Source organism: Malaya genurostris, chromosome 2, assembly GCF_030247185.1.
Source record: "Malaya genurostris strain Urasoe2022 chromosome 2, Malgen_1.1, whole genome shotgun sequence".
NCBI lineage: Eukaryota > Metazoa > Arthropoda > Insecta > Diptera > Culicidae > Malaya > Malaya genurostris.
This window is the reverse complement of record NC_080571.1, coordinates 13,082,858-13,103,504: the sequence shown is the minus strand read 5'-3', so window position 1 is coordinate 13,103,504 and position 20,647 is coordinate 13,082,858. Positions and strand designations below refer to the sequence as shown.

General features: G+C 36.8%; 1 protein-coding gene across 1 annotated transcript; it reads right to left on the bottom strand.

The window, feature by feature from the left end:
• Nucleotides 1-19,359: 19,359 nt before the first annotated feature.
• Nucleotides 19,360-20,121, bottom strand: LOC131432031 (uncharacterized). The gene is made up of 2 exons (XM_058598074.1): nt 19,829-20,121; nt 19,360-19,763 (listed from the first exon to the last, which is right to left on the bottom strand). Exons 1-2 carry the CDS (start codon nt 20,106-20,108, stop codon nt 19,447-19,449), a joined length of 597 nt encoding a protein of 198 aa, XP_058454057.1. The 5' UTR covers nt 20,109-20,121; the 3' UTR covers nt 19,360-19,446.
• Between the last annotated feature and the right edge of the window lie 526 nt (nt 20,122-20,647).

Below are 20,647 nucleotides of genomic sequence, written 5' to 3'. Positions count from 1 at the left end.
AGTGTTTGTTTGATGAAGCTACCCTGGGTCAGTTTCAGTTTTCTCAAGCGAAAACGAAATTAGATTCAAAGGAATAATTTTATGGTTTCATATAATTGCAGTTCTGAAGTTACTGCGACCATCGTTTTAGGTGACTAAAATAATTTCATGAAAACCAAAATCATCGAAGAATATTTGTGCATGCAAGCTTATAGAACAGGGTCTCACTGCTAAGTGAATTAAGACCGTTTTGTTACACATGTTTTATAGCCCAAGTAGCTGTGATGGCATTTCACTAGAGTGGTACACTGGTGCGTAAGTGTCATGCCTGCAATAGGGCTGCATCCGTCGAACACCACACAAAAAGGAAATCGCACTTGTGCTTGTAGCTGAACGCCAATGAAACTAAAGAAAACGCACTGGTTCACGAACAGTTCAATGATTTTTGATCATAAAGAAGAAGTTGTCAGAGTGTGGGAAGAAATTCTACTTGCTCTTTGGAACACAGGGGAGACGGACATCTCTGCCAAGTGGCAATTCGCAATTAGCTCTGATACGACTAAGTTCAACCTATGTTGAAAAAAAAAGCACAAACAAGGTTTGTATGTTATACTGGTTGAAACAAAGTGGTAGCCACGTTTCGTCATAACGTTATTCGATACTGACATGTGATTAGGCATATCGTGCGATAGGCCCTTTCAAAAGTTACGAAAAATAATACTGATTATTCGATTTTCAAGCATGGAATTCAAGCATATTTTGCATGATTTTGTAGATTGAGCTTCCATCTACGAGATTATATCGAATATTGTGTATATGAAAGTTATAGAGCCGAGCAATGAGCAATATATTTTGGAACATTCGCAAGGACCTATCGTACGATATGCACCTGTTAGTACCGAATTGGTTGCCCAACAGTTGTTTAGGTTTCCAAGCACAGAGCATATAAATCTGATAACACCGACAATGATATGCAGATGGCGCTTTGATCGGTTGACATAGTTTAATTTTGGGCAGAAAATTCGCAGCATCTGTCGCTTGAACATTTATTTGTTTCGTTTGTTAAGTTGCTAGTGTTTCGGGTCAATTGATAGCTATTTCATAAGGTAAGCTTAGCTAAGTTTTTGCACAGCGTTTTTATAACATTTATTTGAGCACCAAGGATGGTAAAATGCTGCAGAAATAAACAGTATTCCCTAAATGGTTTCTATTTCGATTCCTAATACCTGGATTTCAAGTTTTCGTCCAAGAATTTCCAGATAAAAATAAACTATATTAGAATATATTTGAATTCTTAGTTCCTATCTTAAGATTACATTACTTATTAGGAATTTGACTTTCTATTTTAACAGACTTCGCAGCCGATTCAGAGTGTACAGAACCATTGCATGGCTGGTGCTACGATCCTTCTGACACTAAGAATTCTTCCACATCGAGGCTCGAACATACGTCAACTGGAGTGTATGACCAACGCCGTATGCATTGAATAGCCAACCCGAAACAGTATTTTCCAACAATAATGATTTTAAATAATTCCATAGATACTTTTAGCAACATGTAGAAAACATGAACGACAATCATTTGCCTATCTAGACAGAATAAGGTCACCGAGAGACCAAGTTCGAGCAATGCTTTCTACCATCGGCACTAGATGTTGGTCACATTATCACTCAACCGCATCACGTCTCGAATTGTCCTTAGCCGCCGAAACTAACTGCCTGGTTTCGATGGTTCACTCGTTGCGAGTTCGTCAAAAGCTCATCGTACAACTTTTCCATGGCCTACTCGTTGTGAGTTCGCCATCAGCGTTCGAATATTACCCGGATATTCCCTTGCATCCAACGACGATCCAACATACACAGCCACACGTACACAGAAGCACCATCCCGAACTGTAGACAACTTTTCTGGGCACCACTGCAAACGATTCTATCCACTTCCGAAAAACCGCACAAAAGCAGCCGTTTTGGACGCCGCCGGTTGCATCCGATCCGACTCTCGTCGTTTTTATCCAGTGGCGGGGATGAATTGCAAATCACAACCGAACGGAACTCGTTCTGTGGGGGTATTCATTGTGGGACCACTTTAAAAGCTGGTCCTTATCATAGTAAATTTCGCTGAAATCATCTGCCTCGTTTCCCATACCGAATCTCCGGATATCCAAATCCCAGGTAAATGGCTTTTCGAAAGTTAAACTGTTCTTCCTGGCGCTCATTCGAGGCAAGTGAAGTTGCTGCAGACCACGCGGTTTTTGCACGAAGGGAAGTGTTAATATTGTAGTATAGTTAACTGAAGGGTACCTCGGAGGCATCGTTATCTTCTATGGCCTTCTAAAACGATTACAAAATTGGTTTTGTACCGCAACTCGTTACCGATCGCCTTCGGATGATCATCAAAAAATGCTCCTTTGTGTGATTTGATGGGCTCCTTTACGATTGCTCTGAATCGGCTGCAATCAGCGCTTTTTGGAATTTTCTCCTTTCGGTGTTGAATTTTGTAGCTGAAACCTACGGAAATTGTTTAATCAGAACCAACAAAACCTTTCACGACGGTAATTTTCTAGTTGTTACTGGCATAGCCTACTGTGATCAATGCGCCGCTGCTTACTGATTGAACGTTGTTATGTCAGAATTATGTCAATGCGGACAGTTACAAATGGCTGTATTGGTTTCGTAAAGTGAACAATATTGGATCGGTTGCGAAATTTGCATGTCATTGGCAAACATTAAAAGCGATTTTCTTGCATTTACTAGTGTGGTATGCAGTGCAAGCTGCTGTTACTGAATTCCAGCTGCCGCTGTCAACAAGTGCTTTTCCTTTCACGTAGGCAGCCGTTGTCTGTTGTGCGATGAAAAATGAATTGAAAATATGTTTATTTGTGGACAGGAACTGCGTGAGGAAGGGAGTCAAACTCCGGCATGCTTTTGCGGCATCAGCTAGATAGATGTGTCACACTTCCACAACGGTGAGCAACCAACCTGCAGAACGAGCTGATTAGAAAGCCTACGTTACCACAGAGAACAATATTTATGACTTTCCGGGCAGCCTACGGCTCTTCGAATGGGAGAAACCCTACCTCGACCGAAGCCGCATTCAGTACAGCAGCATTGTCATAAAAGAACAGGTGCCGGATGGGGGGCTAGGATTTTGCCGCACCATGAGTAGAACCGAGACGAGCCGAGCCGAACCGGAGACAGGTCGGGACAATCAGAACAAGTGTCGAGTGGCATTTGCGTTACTGGTTAGCGACCAGAGGGTTGTCAGGCGAGGATTTACGAGTAGCAACCTGTGAATCAGGATAAAAAGCTGAAAATTCTGACAACTTGAAGACAAATACTGAATTCAGTAGTTTGGAAACGGAAAGAGAAATTCAGAGACTCATAGGGGTTTTGTTCTTATTTTATGTTCCCTATATCGGTTTGACGATTTTCAAACCTTGAACTTCGAATTTGATATTTTTACGGAGCATTTTTTTAAATTTTTGGCGCGAATAAAATTTTAGTTTTTTATGGAGTCATTTTTGAACAGATTCCATCCCATACCATAAACCAATGACCATTGTTTTCTATAGTTTGTATTGACTAGGCATATATTTTCTTCGGCTTTCGTTGAAAATGGTCACTCTAAAGGTCGACACATCGGACAGTAAGCAACATTTTTTGGAACTATGGCATAAAAGGAGACATCTGAAATTTATTCCAACGATGGAATAGTCGTGATTCGATTTGCTCGAGAACTACAAAATAACTGGAAAACTGGGATTCCAATGTTAGATTCCAGCATTTGACAATAAAATTGTATTTCTTTTTGTGCAAAATTTGTTACTTATTGTTTCGTCATTTCATAACACTCAGTCGATAAATGAAAGTAAAATACACTTATTCTACAAGCCAGATAGCGTATGTTCGAGCCCCGATCATTAAGAAAACACTAGTTCTTGCCTTTTTCATATAGAAAGGCTCACTGTGAAAACCGACTTTTTATCCCAGGCCCGGAGGGCCGAATGTCATATACTATTCGACTCAGCTCGATGAACTGAGCAGATGTCTATGTGTTTGTGTTATTTCAGACCTTTCATTTGAATATGAGTTTGTGAAAATCGGTTAAGCCATGGCTGAGAAAAGTGAGTGAGATCCATTTTGGAATATTTGACCACTATTTCCGGTGCTTCCGAAACCGGAACCCGGGAACCAGGATAGACGGAATCAGTTCGCTTAGCTGCGTACCAATGATGGCTATCGATTTGTGTAGTTTTGAGACTAGTTTAGAATTTCTTTTTACGTTTTTTGTTTCGCCGGTTTAAGTGACGGTGTGCAATATTTAACACCCCTTCTCCTTTAACTCTGGACCCGGATGGATGCATTTTAGGAATTTCGTTTTGGAACCACAAGATCTTTCATTTGAATCTAAGTTCGTGAAAATTGGTTTAGCCATCTAAAAGAAAATCTAGTGAGATTATTTGAATGATCGTATAGCGCGAAATAACACGGAACGACCGAAATTAGCTCTGCGCCTAATTCGTATTACTGTTTTTGAATTAGTTGATTTTAACAACAGAATTTCCAAAATAACTATAAAATTAGTTAAAATTTAGAATTTACTGTGCTGAAAAAAACTCTTATTTTTAGAGAATGTGTTTAGTTGGCGAATATTCTGGACACAAACCAGCAATATTTCAATCCAACACGAAATTCTCATTGACAACTAATTTCGTTAATAAAATCAGAAAATTTGATTCTATTTATCTTTCACCGTCATTACTGAAGGATAGCACAAAGAAAACAAAAATGAAATTGGTATTATTAGCAAGTTTATTAGCCCAAAACTCATGAGAAGTGTCAAAGCAAAACAATCCATTAAAAGCTAAAAAGGACAGTCATGTGAAACTGCTTGCAAATTGTTTAGATGTTTTTCGCATGTGTTACGAAATATTCATATATAAATTTCTAAACCGATATGTAAAAATGACATAAACTGTCAGTGGAAAGTGTATTTATTAAGAATTTGAGCGCATTTGAAGCAATTGTGGGTAATAATGTTTTTACGCGAAACAGTGAAGTGAATTTCGAATGTTGCACTCTAATTGTACACGTCAAATGATGTTTTTTGTATCTTCTAACATTCCGGGCTACACCGTTCGGTGTACTGCTTGTGTTCGGTTTTTGTTTTCCGAGTGCTCAAAGTTTTCAGTGAGAGAGTCGATTTCGCGAAGTCGAATGAAGAAAACAGCGATTTAGAAGTAAAATTTTCAAAAAGAAGTTTATGTTTAGCTTATGTCTTTTTCTCCAATACAACATCGTATTTATACCTGCCAATATAGAAAAGATAACCGTGACTGGAATTTTTTTCGGTAGTAGTGTGCCATCTAGTGGCTAGTAGTCATTACGGTGACAGAGCGCCATATAGCTGCAAATTGCAGAAACCAATTCAACCATTTATGTTGGTTGAAAACAACGTTTCATTTCTCTAATTCAACTAAAAAATTAGTTGAATGGATATGAAGTGTTCCTTAGCTAAGAAATGACAGCACGTTTAATTGGTGAATTCAACTAAAAAAATAGCCATTTCAACAAATATTTTATTATTATTAAGGGAACTAGAATCAAAAATCTAAATTAGCAAAAGTAAGATTTTTTTAGTTGTCTCAAAAAATAACTAACCAAAATCAAGAAAATCAACTAATTTTTTCGCCAAAATGCCAATTTCGGTCTTTCCTTGAATAACTTTGAATAAAAGTCTATGTCTACTTAGCGGTTCAAATTGAACTGCAGAGTTTTTCATTAGGCAGTTCAATTTGAACTGCTCTGCACTAACGAGTCAAAGACGAAACGTAAAGAAAATTTCAAAACTGTTATGTTCCCGTAGCACAAACAGGATAACAAACAAAACTTTTCAAATTAATGATCAAACAAATCGAATCCGTCTACTTCAGTTCCCTTATTCCGGTTTCGGAAGTATAAGAAATTGTGAGAAAAAACAGTTACCAATTTTGCAAAACAAGGTTGAAATGAAAGATTGTATAGTCTGATAGTTTCTTATTGAATTTTATCTGGATTCGTCCTCTGGTTCCAAATTTACAGATGGATGCAACAAAAATTAAACTTCTCAAATAAGGGATTTTTAAATTTACAGTTTTTGTTAGTTGGTGAGCAAACAAATTACTGTAATTATGCTCGAAAACACCGTAAGCAGAGGTTGAACTTTAAAATGAAAATGAAATCGCCTTACGTCAATGAGAAAGGCAACATTTCACCACTAGGTGGATTAAAATCCGTCCATTTTTAAAGGAGATATCAATATTCTACGCGCTTGATGATAAATATTTTCAGTACTGTTTTATGCAATTGTTTCTTGGTACCTAAAAGACCATGCACAGCACCCTCATTCATGACGTTTCAATTTTAGCACGGTTCGTTTTTGGCAACATGATCGTTCGAATATGACATATGTATTAGAAAGAAGATAGTATTTTCAAATTCAAAACAACATTCAATATTTAACAGTTCGGCTGAAAAGTTCGTATCATTTAATAGAAACACACATTTTTTTGCCAAAATTTGTTTTTATTATTCAACATAATTGCCATCAGAGGCGATACAGCGATTATAGCGATCTTCCAACTTTTCGATACCATTTTTGTAGTACGATTTGTCCTTTGCCTCAAAATAGGCCTCAGTTTCAGTGATTACCTCTTCATTGCTTCTAAATTTTTTAACAGCGAGCATTCTCTTGAGGTCTGATAACAGGAAAAAGTCACTGGGGGCCAAATCTGGAGAATACGGTGGATGAGGGAGCAATTCGAAGCCCAATTCGTTCAATTTCAGCATGGTTTTCATCGACTTGTGACACGGTGCATTGTCTTGATGAAACAAAACTTTTTTCTTCTTCAAATGAGGCCGTTTTTTTTAATTTTCGTCCTTCAAACGCTCTAATAACGCTATATAATAGTCACTGTTGATGGTTTTTTCCTTTTCAAGGTAGTCGATGAAAATTATACCATGCGAATCCCAAAATACAAACGCCATAACCTTACCAGCCGATTGTTGAGTCTTTCCACGCTTTGGGTTCGGTTCATCGCGTGCAGTCCACTCAGCTGACTGTCGGTTGGACTCCGGAGTGAGGTGATGGAGCCATGTTTCGTCCATTGTTATATATCGACGAAAAAAATCGGTTTTATTTCGATATAACAGCTCCAAACACTGCTCAGAATCATCAATTCGTTGTTGTTTTTGATCGATTGTGAGCTCACGCGGCACCCATTTTGCACAAAGCTTTCTCATATCCAAATATTCGTGAATAATATGTCCAACACGTTCCTTTGATATCTTTAGGGTGTCAGCTATCTCGATCAACTTCACGTTACGGTCATTGAAAGTCATTTTGTGGATTTTTTTCACGTTTTCATCGGTAACAGCCTCTTTTGGACGTCCACTGCGTTCATCGTCTTCGGTGCTCATATGACCAGTACGAAATCTTGCAAACCACTTACGAATTGTTGCTTCGCCCGGTGCAGAGTCTGAATAACACTCATCAAGCCATTTTTTGGTATCGGCGGCACTTTTTTCCATCAAAAAGTAGTGTTTCATCAACACACGAAATTCCTTTTTTTCCATTTTTTCACAATAACAAAAGTAGCTTCACTCAAAATGCAATATCTCACAAACTAATAATCAGACAGCTGTCAAATTTATACACGTATCTTTTGAAGGTTGGTACTAACTGAAAATGGTATGGATTTAATTCTAGTGGCGCCCTCTCATAGAAACGATACGAACTTTTCAGCCGATCTGTTATATTGATTTTTACTGCTTGCAACAATCATTGCTGGAAGAACACAACTTCTTACAGCCTTTTACCATTCGAAGAAGTTCGTTGAGAGAAGCAAATTTGTGTGTGGAAAATAATTTCATAAATTTTTCTCGGAGTACATGTAGACTCATGTGAACAGTCCTATGCTCCCATATAATATATCTGAATTTCATTTGAATCCGACCTCTGGTTCCGGAAACACAGAATGATATATGTAATGAAATTAAAATTATGTCGCTTATTTTGCTAGTAGATGGCTGGACCGATTTAGTCCGTCTAACACTCAAATGAAAGGTCTTAAAGTCCCATTAAAACTGCTTGTTTTTTTTAATCAGATACGACTTCCGGTTCAGAAGATACAGGGTGATTAGTGTAAAAATTTCACATAAATTTATCGGGTTTATCGGGTTCACAGATTTTGAGAGTCGACGACCAAATAAATTTATGTAGAACACACTACGATTTCTCTAAGATGGCTACATTGGTTTTCAAAAATTTCGAATCTAATGAAAGGCGAATTTAACTGACTTTGGCTACACCGATTTCCGAATCCGTAAGTATACGAAAGTATCGGGAATAGAGAAGCTAAAAGAAGGCCAAAACGAATTTAATAAACAAGTTCAAATTAAAATATCCGAATGAATTTTATCCGATTCCGACATTCTATTTTGAAATTACAGGGTTAAGGGTTTTTAAAATTCAAACCGTCATAGAAGATGACGATATTAAAAAATCTTCAAAGTTGGGCTCAAAAGTATTTCAGTTTAATCGTCATACCAATTCATGAACATACGAGCTATTTGTGCTCTGCAAACACTTTAAAGAGTAACTTCTACAACTCATGGAACGCTTAATCGATTGTCACATTCGATTCGTGTTGCAGTTCGAAAATTTTAATAACAATTCATTTAAAACGACGGTCAATAAATTAATTTCATTAGAACCAAACATAACGAAGAATATTCACACGAAAAACACATGCTGATTGATAAAGGTAAAGCTTGCTTCAGATAGAACTGGAACAAAGACAATTGCCTGTATTTCAGTTATTCATTATTGAATTCAAGATCTTTTTTTTATACAAATGTAGCGTTTTCTTCATACTTTAAGAAAAAATACGGATAAAATTATTCGTCACGGTTTCGAAGGAATTCTCGATTTTTTCCTGTAACACGGCTCATTAGACGGCGCACACCTTCTTCGTCCATCGTTTTAGCTATCTTATTCCCCCAGGTCGTCATCTGATTAATGTCTTTAAGAACCTTTTCCCTTTGCCTTGAGTCTCCTCTTCATGATTGCCCATTATTTCTCAATAGGGCGTAACTGCGAGCAGTTGGGTGGGTTAAGGTTTTTCGGAACGAACTGGACCCCTTTCTCTGCATACCATTCTTGAACGACTTTGCTGTATTGACCGCTTGCCAAATCTGACCAAAACATTACGGGATGGTCGTGGGATCGAATGAACGGCAAAATTCATTTTTGGAGACACTCTTTTTTGGTATAGTTCCGATGTCATTGTCTTATTTGTAACGAAAACTTTCGTTTTTTTTTGCACAGCTGCAACTGCCCTGCCAAATCATAAATTTTCGTGCAAATTTGTCGTCTAAAAACAAATTTAAATTTGGCTGGAACATCCCCTCGAGCCGTTTGCAAGTAAAATTTTTGACCTGGGATTTGACATAGGTTTCATCGTCCATCAGAAAACATCCGTCGAACTTGGTTTCCGAGCACGAATTTTGACTACACTATTCTGTTTTATGGTCCGATTTGGCTGTTTGCTAGCTCGATACGACTTGATTCCTTCCCGGAGTCGAGTTCTCCTCACGGTACTATGGACAGCACCGAATTTTCTGGCCAAATCACGGTCCGACAGATTAGGATTCCTTTTAATCGTCTTCACTGCTAGGTGGATTATCGTTTTTATAAAACGAGCTGAATTTCGACTCGTAAAGACCAAAATCATTTCATTGAATTCCTGTAAATTAAAAAAATAACCTTTCCAGGAATTCTCGAGATAAAGTTCTTTCAAAATCTTAAGGATTGTGATTTTGATATCGAAGACCGTCATGAAAGGGATAATGATTTCGAAGGGGTAAAAATTAGTATTTTTTATTTTATAATAATTATTTCTTCTACTAGATTCAACACGATGCAAAGGGTTCCGGTTGCATTGAACACCTCGTTCGCGCTGAATACCTGTCATGTGTTATAAGCAATTGATGTATGTTTGAAGTCTTTCCCCAGTGCATAGTTTCCTACCTTCAACTGGTGCCCGAAAGAAGCTTCGTCTCCTGTTGGCGACACCGTAATTCCACAAACAAGAAGTTGATACGGTTTAGCTTCGTGTTGCACCATGAGCGATCACAAACGAACGAACGAACGAACGAACGACGTTTGCCATAGGAGGATTTCATTTTCCAATTTCCCAAAGAGCATCCCCCCGGACAGGATCGCAAACGACGAAGCACAGCAAAAAGGGTTCCGTGCCGTATATTTCAAACAGGTTCACGGTATTTCGCGCATTTGACACATATGACAGTTTGTGCACTGAGGCAAGGTCCCTAAAACTCCCGCCGGGAGACGGCAACGATGAAATGATATGATTACACAACAAATTTTCCAACCCTACACCCCTTCTTTTGGAACCTTCGCAGTTTAAAATATTCACATCACTTTTCCAATTCTTCCGATAAGCACCATCGGCGCGATTTTTAACCCACACAGCTTGGTGGGTGACGGTGGATTCACCCGAAAAAAAGAAAAATCTTTTCGCGACCGGATCCAACCGGTGTCCTTTTAGAAGAAGAGACTACTACGCTGTCGCGAATTGAAAGCAATGATGCTGCTCGAGAACAGTAGAATGGAAGCATAGTCGCATGAATGCCCTAAGGTGAGCGCTGAATGGTTGATTTGCAAAGTTTAGAAGCTAAAAACTGTGTTGCGCTGAAAAGTTATTGATGTTGGGTGAATGAAAGGGTAATTCGCAATGCAAGGTACTTTCACTGTCGAGACGATTTTTCAATCTAAACCAGGGAGTTGATGTACGGCAAGTGTATGAAAGCAGCTACATCTGTTACAGTTTTTATGGAACTACCAGGTGAACAAATATCTTTCTAAAAATTTAGTGTAAATGCTTTAAAAATCTTGTTTGCTTAGTTCAACGTCATTTGTCAAAGAGATTTTGATATCGAATTACATTTTGACTCGAGGAATGGCGTTTTAGATAAGATCTATGAACTATGTTCCACGTTTAAAAACACATTTATTGTGAATTTTATTATGCTGCTCAGTTGCGAGACTTATCAAAACTCGCGTGAGACTTATCAAAACTCATTTATGAAACAGACAGAAGTATTGATATCGTTTCGATGACAAGTAAATATGTATATAGTTCGGCATTTCGTATGTTCACTAGCGCCACTTCCGCTTGATATCGAACCTAACCCAAGCTGCTATCAAACAGTTTGATTGAAACTCTTTCCGAACCTAGTTTCAACAACATTAAACTGAAATTTGGATCAAATTACAATTTATATAGACACAAAAACATATAGGAACCAGTTTTCTGATAGTCAACTTCTTTATTCTCCGAAAACTGAAGGAAAAATGGAGGATGGGTAATGTCAGAGACAAAACTGGACGACGCGAATACGAATAAAACTGGCACGCTTCCTTCACACTTTCGAATAACAATTAGTTGATCGATTGAGTAAATTGGACAAGATTTCCCCTTCTGTACTACTTGAATTCGACATGATACACCTACACTAAAGTACGGATTAGTTACATCAAACATTCTGAGATACAACTAAATATTACGATATAATTTGTATAATGCTTTATAATAAAAAAGGAAGACATACATATCATTCCACAACTAATTTTCCAACTATTACCTTAGTTTGAAAAAAAAAACATCACTAGAAGATTCTGTCAAGAATTTAAATTGATGTATCCACTAGCTAACAAGGTCTGCCAACTAGATGAATGGCAGGTAGTTTAATGAAAATTTGCACCTCGTTTCGCTTCGTTACTCATGAGAATGAAAATTTTTCATTTGTTGCGCTGTATTACCGGAACCGGTAGTCGTATCTGGATCAACTTTTTAAAAAATTTCATGACCTTTGATTTGCATCTTAGTTTGTGAAAAGTAGAAATTTACGAGAAACTTGAGTGGGCATTTTCTAATAAATTTTCACATATTGCTGTGTAGTTTCGGAACCGGAAGTCGGATCAGGATAAAATTCAATTGGGAGCTATGGGACCATAAGGCCTTTCTTTTAATCAATGTTTATAAAAATCGGTCACGCTATCTCTGAGAAAAGTGAGTGGCAATGTTTTTCATTTTTTTGGTGAAATTACCCTGTAATTCCGAAACCGGAAGTCGGATCGGGATAAACTTCAAGAGCAGTCTATGGGACTATAAGACCTTTCATTTTGGATCTGAGTTTGTAAAAATCGATTCAGTCATCTTTGGCCGAACTATTAGAATCTATTGGACTGTAAATCTTAACTAAACTGATAATATTCACTTCCAATATGCAGATTTAAACAGATAAGTAACTCTAATAGTTCTATAGATAACATTTGGAGCCATTAGAAGGGTTGATTTTGCATAATGCTCCCTATCGTTATCCACTTTCCGTTGTATTTTTCTCCAATGCCAACGACCAGCAGCAGGATGACGCAATCGATCTTCTTTGAAGAGAAAGTGGCTCGACGAACACACGTGATTGATTCAATACTGAACTGAATTCTACGAGAAAAGCGTCATCAGTATTCTTCTTTGATACTCGTTGATACTAATCATTTCAGAAAACTTTAATTTTGAGTTTTTGCAATGACTGAGCGGAAATATATATTGGAGAAGCCAAGTGAAAGAAAACTAACAGAAAAGATGATTTTTTTGGAAAAAGATACGCTCAGAGACAGGACTCGAACCTGCGTTCTTATGAATTCCGTGCATACGGGCTACCATACACAATCTGCTTCTGGTAGGAAAGGGCAGACAATCAATACAACCTTCATAGGGGTCTGTCGCTGACGATGTCCAGCCAGCGACTGGCACCATTAAAGAAGGTGACAAGCGATTATAAATACACTCTCCTACTCAATGCTTGATCGGAGAAATAGGTATAAAGCGAGAGGACTAGTGTTTGATGGACAGAGAGGATGTTTGGATGTAAGGTATCGGTCGGGTGACGGCCAGGATGTAGACCATGTTCGATGTACGTTGCTACTATGTCTGTTTCGAGTTTTACAGTGGCTAAAACAAGATCAGAGTGGCGAAATGGTAGCGCGTATGCACGGAATGCATAAGAACGCAGGTTCGAGTCCTGTCTCTGAGCGTATCTTTTTCCAAAAAAATCATCTTTTCTGTTAGTTTTCTTTCACTTGGCTTCTCCAATATATATTTTCGCTCAGTCATTGCAAAAACTGAACTTAGTTATGGCGGCTTTACGTCAAACTAAAATTAATAAATCGTTTAATTTTGAATTATTTATCATTTGAGGTCATCTATCTACAGTTTTAACTCTAGGTAGAAGACTTAGTTAGCGTTTGTTTCAGTGCTTTTAATTTCTGGAAGTAGTGCCTTTCCAAATGTGTTAATATCCGGCAACTAGTTGTAGAGTATTATCTAAAAGCTCTTCACAAACTGAGTTTCATTTTAAATTTAATTTAAATTTCGATAAAAAGACAAAATTTCATCCTGATAAAAAATGGTGTATTTTTGCCTTTCAGATATAAAAAGGTTACGCAATCACTGTGAAACCCTAACTTTTGAATCGAGGCCCGGAGGGCCGAGTGTTATACCTATGTGTATGTAACGTTTTTTTGCACTAACTTTTCTCGGAGAGAACTGAGCCGATAAAAAATCCTGAATTTTGTTTGAATTTGACTGCCGGTTCCGGAGTTATTAGGTAAAATGCCCAAAAAAATGATTATATGCGCACTAATGTTTCTCAAAGATAAATTCAAATGATGGTCTTATGGTACTTTATAAAATTTCTGAATTTCACTTGAATCCGACTTCTGGTTACGGAATTATAGGGTGATTAGTGTAAAAATTACAATTTAAAATTACTTACTCACTCTCAGAGATGGGGTGACCGATTTTTACAAACTTAGATTGAAATGAATGATCTTATGGTTCTATACAAAACTTCTGAATTTCATCTGAATCCGACTTGCGGTTCCGGAAGTATGGGGTGAAGTGTGTTAAACGTTTTATACCATCACTTAAAGGGCGAAACAAAACACGTAACAAAATTTCTAAATTGGCATTAAAACTACTTCAATCGGTAGTCATTATCAGTAGACGGCTAAACAAACCGATATCGGCTTTCCTGGTTCTCTTTTTCCGCTTTCGGAGACACCGAAAACAGTAGTCATAATTTCCCAAATTAATCTTACTCACTTTTCTCCGCGATAGTTTGACCGATTTTCACAAATTTGGATTCAAATGAACGGTGCTGTTGTCCCATTCGGAATCCGTGCGTTTTATTCGGATCCGACTTTCGGTTCAAAAATTATATGGTAAAGTGCGTTAACATTTTTATACCATTACTTAAAAGGGTAAACCTGGAAGGATTCTTAGCGTCAGTAGGATCGTAGCACTAGCCATGCAATGATTCTGTACGCTATGAATCGGCTGCGAAGTCTGTTGAAACAGAAAGGCCAAATTCCAAAAAAGGAATGTAATGCCAGGACTTTGCTCTGCTAAAGGGGTGAAACAAAAATCGTAAAAAAATTTCTAAATTCGCTTAAAAATGACTCCAATCAAAATTATTCCGATCAAAATTGACCCGGACTGAATAATATGTTTTACCTTTTTATATATATATAAAAAATAGGTATAGAATTCGCTCAAACTTTAGAAAATTTTTCCGAGGACCGGAGGGCCGAATGACATATACCAATCGATTTAGCTCGACGAACTGAGCAAATGTCCGTGTGTGTGTGTCTGTATGTGTGTTGTCAACTAAGAGGTCGAGATCTCAGAGATGGCTGAACCGATTTTGATCAAACTAGTCGCAAATGAAAGGTCTCCCCGTCACCCAAAACGCTATTGAATGGTTTTGAGATCGGATGTTTACTTTTTGAGTTATACGAAGTTTTATGTCAAAATTTTCAGTTTTTTGTCAGTATCTGTCACATTTGACCTTGAAAACAGAATATATTTTCAGAATTAGATTCCGCACGGTAATAGCTATCCAACAAGCCATAGATTGTTAAAATCCGTCCATTTTTAACGGAGATATCGAAATTTTTGTGTAAACGACTTTTCCCCCTATTCCAGCAGTAGGAGTTTTGAGCGCTGTATGACAAAGAAATGCTTGGAAGCAGAGTTATAAATATTCATTTTCAATCACTGATGGCGTTTTCGTTTTCAATTTGCACTACACCAGTGCAGTGCTACACTGAGGCATGAATAAACGAACAAAAATGACAAAAACATAAACAGTAACCATTGACTACAATAAGCGATTCCATTGCACAGAGCTACACCAAACTTTTGATGAGTGCTACACCAGTGGTATCGGTGCAGAAAAAGTGTAGCACTGGTGTAGTGCAATTGGTAAAAACGAACGGTTTAAGTGCAGCTTTCGCTACACCGGTGTAGTGCAATTTTAAAAACGAAAACGACATGAATAATTTGCACCTTCAGTTAAATATTACTGAGCATCACTTCTATGCAAGTCGCTGGATTACTATGATGAATATTTTAATTTTGAAAGGGATCCGAAGTACATTCGGCTGGGATTTATTCATATTCACTATGAAATGAATACACTGTTCAACTCATCAATGAAGAATTGATATTCGAAACAGTGCACTGTTGCTAGATTTGAATTTGTACTAGTGATCATTTTTTTCCATCTGTGCTGACTTTCTAGAGAGGTTACATTAACATACGTCAATGTGTAAGAAAGTAATATGAGAATGATACATCATTTTCGTTTCCGGTAGAAGGCAATAGTTGATTAATTTGATGTGTAGAGCATTTATTTATTTACTCTTCATTGTCTCAATACATTACCGTTAAGTGGGAAGCTACTTTTTTCGATTGATCGGTTATCTTCAATTTTGTAACGTACGGGGTAGATTTCCTTTCGAGCTGCAAATATTTCTAGAACATTACACATTTCCATATGTACGTAGACGTTCTTAGAACAGAATTAAACACACCTTTGCATTACAATGGGTTGCGTTCGTGTATTTTTGTGAGAAAATTTTTTGAAATATTCACCTGGTTGCGATTTTCTTGTATGACAAATAACCGAGATGAGAAAACAAATACAAAAATTGCAAACGTCCAATGATTTTAATTATATGATTGTGTCACCTTACTTTCAACTTGAAAACAATTTCAGATAGTCATCATCAACTCAACCAATTGAATGAATAAATTGACAATATTATGAAGTAAAATGAAAAATTGAAAATTTCTTATGATCTTTATGGAAAAATATTCTGAAAAAAAAACTTGAATAGATGGAGTTAATATAGCGAGATGAGTATGGGTCAAGTTCTCCATACTTGAGAACCAAATGAGTGTAAGATTTGAACCTTCATAATCGAAATAAAAAATTAGAGGGTTGTATTCAAGACACGACCGAGCACAATAACATTAAAAATGGAACGTTTCTAAGGTCTTCATAATATATACAAAAATAAAGAGATGATGATACACTAAACTAAAAACTTTTTCAATTGACTAATTACAAACTTGCTCTAGTTTAAGCGCTTAGATTGTTGGCGAATGATAAAATTGACAATTAGATTTTTTCTTGATAATTAATTATATTCAATTTTGATCCCTTTCCACAATTTTTTACATTGTTAAGATTTTGAATAACGTCCTTTAACTAGAATTCAAAGTTACTTGAAAGCTCAATTTTAGATACAAACAACCTAAAGATTTAATCCTGAACAAATTAAACTGTTTTATTTTATGACAATAATCTTCGAGAAACATACAAACTTATTAATTTTATAAACAGTTAATCGATCCAAGAGAAGATTTTATTTATTTTAACGAAAAATGTTGTACCAGTAAGCTCAGTAATAGTGTAATTTTATTAATCCTTCTTCAAAATCGTCGATAATCTTCGGAAAGTGTCGGTAAATAATATGGCAACAATACGAGGAAGAAAAATGTGAAACAGTCCGCATAAAATATTTAGTTACTTACATTGATTTTCGCTTTGGCATATTAGGAATATACGAAATGGATACGCAACAAAATTCAGAAATTTTGTTCATATTGTAACTTGATGTTATTAACACATGAGCGAACATTGTCATAGTTACAACGCGTGTAGCCATCAGACGCTTATTGTTTTGAAGCAAATAATAATTGAACTGAAACTGGCGGTTAACCAAATTTTACGAGGGTTCCTATTCAAACGATACATGTAAAATCGCAGGTAAACTTACCTTGAGTTTATCTTTGATACTATATGATATTGCATCTAATTGTACTGTATATGTGAGCCTGTGGAACTCATTTATACTACTAAACCGAGGAGGCCGCTTTTAGACAAGTTTCAGAATTTAATTTTGAATCTTTTGAAGCGTTTAATTCATGGCGGGACAACAACTTGTTCAGTCACATATAATGAAGAAGAAGTATCTATGATTATCATCATAACACAACTTTATACTGAATCCATTTTCGCGCCACCGTATTGTTCGTATGGGAATGGAGATTTAAGTATGCAAACCGATCCGTTGACAAATTAAAACATTTTTAAGCTTACAATACTGAAGCTTTGGAATTATTTAAATTAGGAAAATCCATTAACAAATCATCGAGAAACAATTCAAACCAATTTTTCAATGGAATGCAATTGAAATATTCAAATGACGTTGTCTCATAAGTTGAAGTTGAATGTTTCCGAATCGATTGTTTGTTGAATTATATGAATCCATCACCAAATGACTGAGTCATAAGCGTTCAAAATTATGACAGAAAAATGTTACGCGATTAGTTTTGCATGTTTTAAATTGACACCCAGCCTCGGGAAGCGAAGTGTAAGGCATTTTTAATGGCAAAATCTACCAACAATTTGCTAAGTACATGGGATATTTTAAAAGAACCGATAACCACGCTGATTCGGTTCTTCAATAGCTAGATGATATATAAGATATTCAAGCGAACACGAAGCGGTGTTGTGCAGACAGCAGGAAGTTTCACCAACACATAATGCAAAAGCGACAATCCAGCAAGTGAACGCATATACAATCCAGTCATCAGCTCACTGGACGAGCTACTTGTTTCATTCGCAGTCAAACATCAACTAGGCAAAGAAATATTGTGCAGCCTATATTTATAGATTTCCTTTCATACTACGCATAACGATACGGTGTTTTTTATGCATGACGCAAAGCCTCCTATGCCGAACAAAAAGTTGACGTCATTTTGTAAAACAGGGATTGGTGGATGAAAACATAGGTCGATTCCAACCATTTTTTCAATAGTATGCTATTGAAATACTGAAACGACGTCGTCATACATGTTTAAGTTAAAAGTTTCCGAATCGATTGGTTGTTAAATTATAACAATCCATCAACAAATGACCGAGTTATTCACGTTCAAAATTATGACACAAAAAGGTTACGCGGCTATTTTTGAAACTTTTAATTGACACCCGGCCCCGTATATTGAAGAGTAAGGCATTTTTAATGCCAAAAAGCATAGGTGCGTTTCGGAATACACTCATTTTTAGACAATTGTTGAAGAAAACTGACGGAAAGCTTATCTTTTCGAGACAATTTTATTTGACTTACTGGGGTGACATTATTGTGTCAAAAAGACTTCTGTTCAACTTTACAAGAAGAATGTTTCTCAAATTTTCTTCGCTGATTCCCGAGCGACGATCGGTCATGATCAACGGCAATGCGCTAAATGACCTTTCCACTGACACTTGGTTTGAAGGTGTAGCTAGAACAACCGAGGCTACGGCAGAGAGTTCAGGGTGTGTGAGATGTCCATCCATCCAGTTCTTCCACACATTGTATGCATGATGTTGTCTAGGTTCTACATCAAGAGCTTTGAGTTACTGTAAGAATTGTGTTCTTTCCGTTGTTCCCGAGGAGGTAGCACATTCGCCGAACATTGCTGTGATGAATGAATCGAAATCATCTTTCCTTGTGGACGCTGATATCTCCAAAGCTGTTAACGGAGTACTCTTTTTGTACGAACGAATCTTGTTGTACGTTTCAATCACGTAACTCTTAAAATTGAATGGATTATAAAAAATATATGTATGACTTAAGCACGAATTTCTTTATCTTCAATATAAAAAAATTCGTGCTTAAGTCATATATATACATGAAACATGAATTTTTCTAATCCTACCTGTATCTGCTCTTTTTCTTCTGCTTTAAATAAATTTGATCCCATATAATTCAATCGAGGATCCAAATAAAGGGCCATTTTGAAAACTCGTGAATGGTATAGATTTTTCAACCGAATCGTTAGTGCTTCTGTCAATGGTGTCGAGAAAGGATTATTTAGTTTCGATACTTCCATTATAGCCCCAAATTGGAGGATATGTTGCATTCGACAAAACAAAATTTGGCTTGTATTTCATATGCCTAATTTTTTTTGCAATTTCAGTAACTGCTTTCACTGAAGAATTCGATTTGTCAACTACATCAGTATAGCTAACTGTAGGGTATGAACAGTACAACGAACCAGATTTAAATTTTCTTGCAGTTCATTGCTTAAAGCAGATGTGAAGTTATGTAATTTTTTATCTTCTTCTTCAGTATCGTAATCATCATTTGAACAAGCGGTCATTAGTTCTACTTCTTCCTTCAGGTGACGTACCGTTGCCAACATGTTGGGCCCATTATCACACGTGATAGAAAATATTGGATCAATTCCTACTCCGAAGTTTTGAATTATCTCCAAAATTTTAGTTTTTACAAAACGCGCTGTCTGACGTTCTTGAACTTCTATCATATCTGGAATAAATTTTCCTTGTATTTGTGATTTAATAATTTATTTGCTCATTTTTGTGAAAACTTACCCAGGGTACGGATTACTATCACGTCATTGATGGCATACTGGGCATTTACGCCTACGATATGACGATTTTGCCGAGACGCAGAATCAATTTTAAGGCTGAATAATTTGTTTTGCAGCTCTGAACTGATTTCAGCGCGAATTCTTTGTGAAATTTCTTTTAGAAAAGCTATCATGTTGCCAGTATTTATGGTAACACCAACAGCAGACGCCAATGGATCAATAATTTGCTTGAAACCATCCCATTGGAAACATCGCAGCGGAAGATTGTGAAATGCTATCATTTTCAACAATGAATCCATCAAAAGCTGCTTGTCGATAGCCACCATTCGCTTAGCAATAACTCTCTGCTTCTTCATTGACACCTCTTGATCTCTAATTAATCCGTTTGTCTTTGCCAATTCAAAGTGTCGGGTTCGGAAATGACGGATGAAGTTCTGGATGTCAATTTTTTCCTGCGCATTCTGACAGTTGTTTTCTCCTTATTTCGTTTCTGTCCTCTATTTGAAACAGGTAAAGCCGTTGAAGTTTCATCCAATGTGCACATTTTTTCGACAGGCTCAAACATCTTCGAATATAACACCGTTTATATACAGGGTGATTTTTTAAGAGCTTGAGAACTTTTTAAACAATAAAACGCATAAAATTTGCAAAATCTCATCGGTTCTTTATTTTAAACGTTAGATTGGTACATGACATTTACTTTTTGAAGATAATTTCATTTAAATGTTGACCGCGGCTGCGTCTTAGGTGGTCCATTCGGAAAGTCCAATTTTGGGCAACTTTTTCGAGCATTTCGGCCGGAATAGCCCGAATTTCTTCG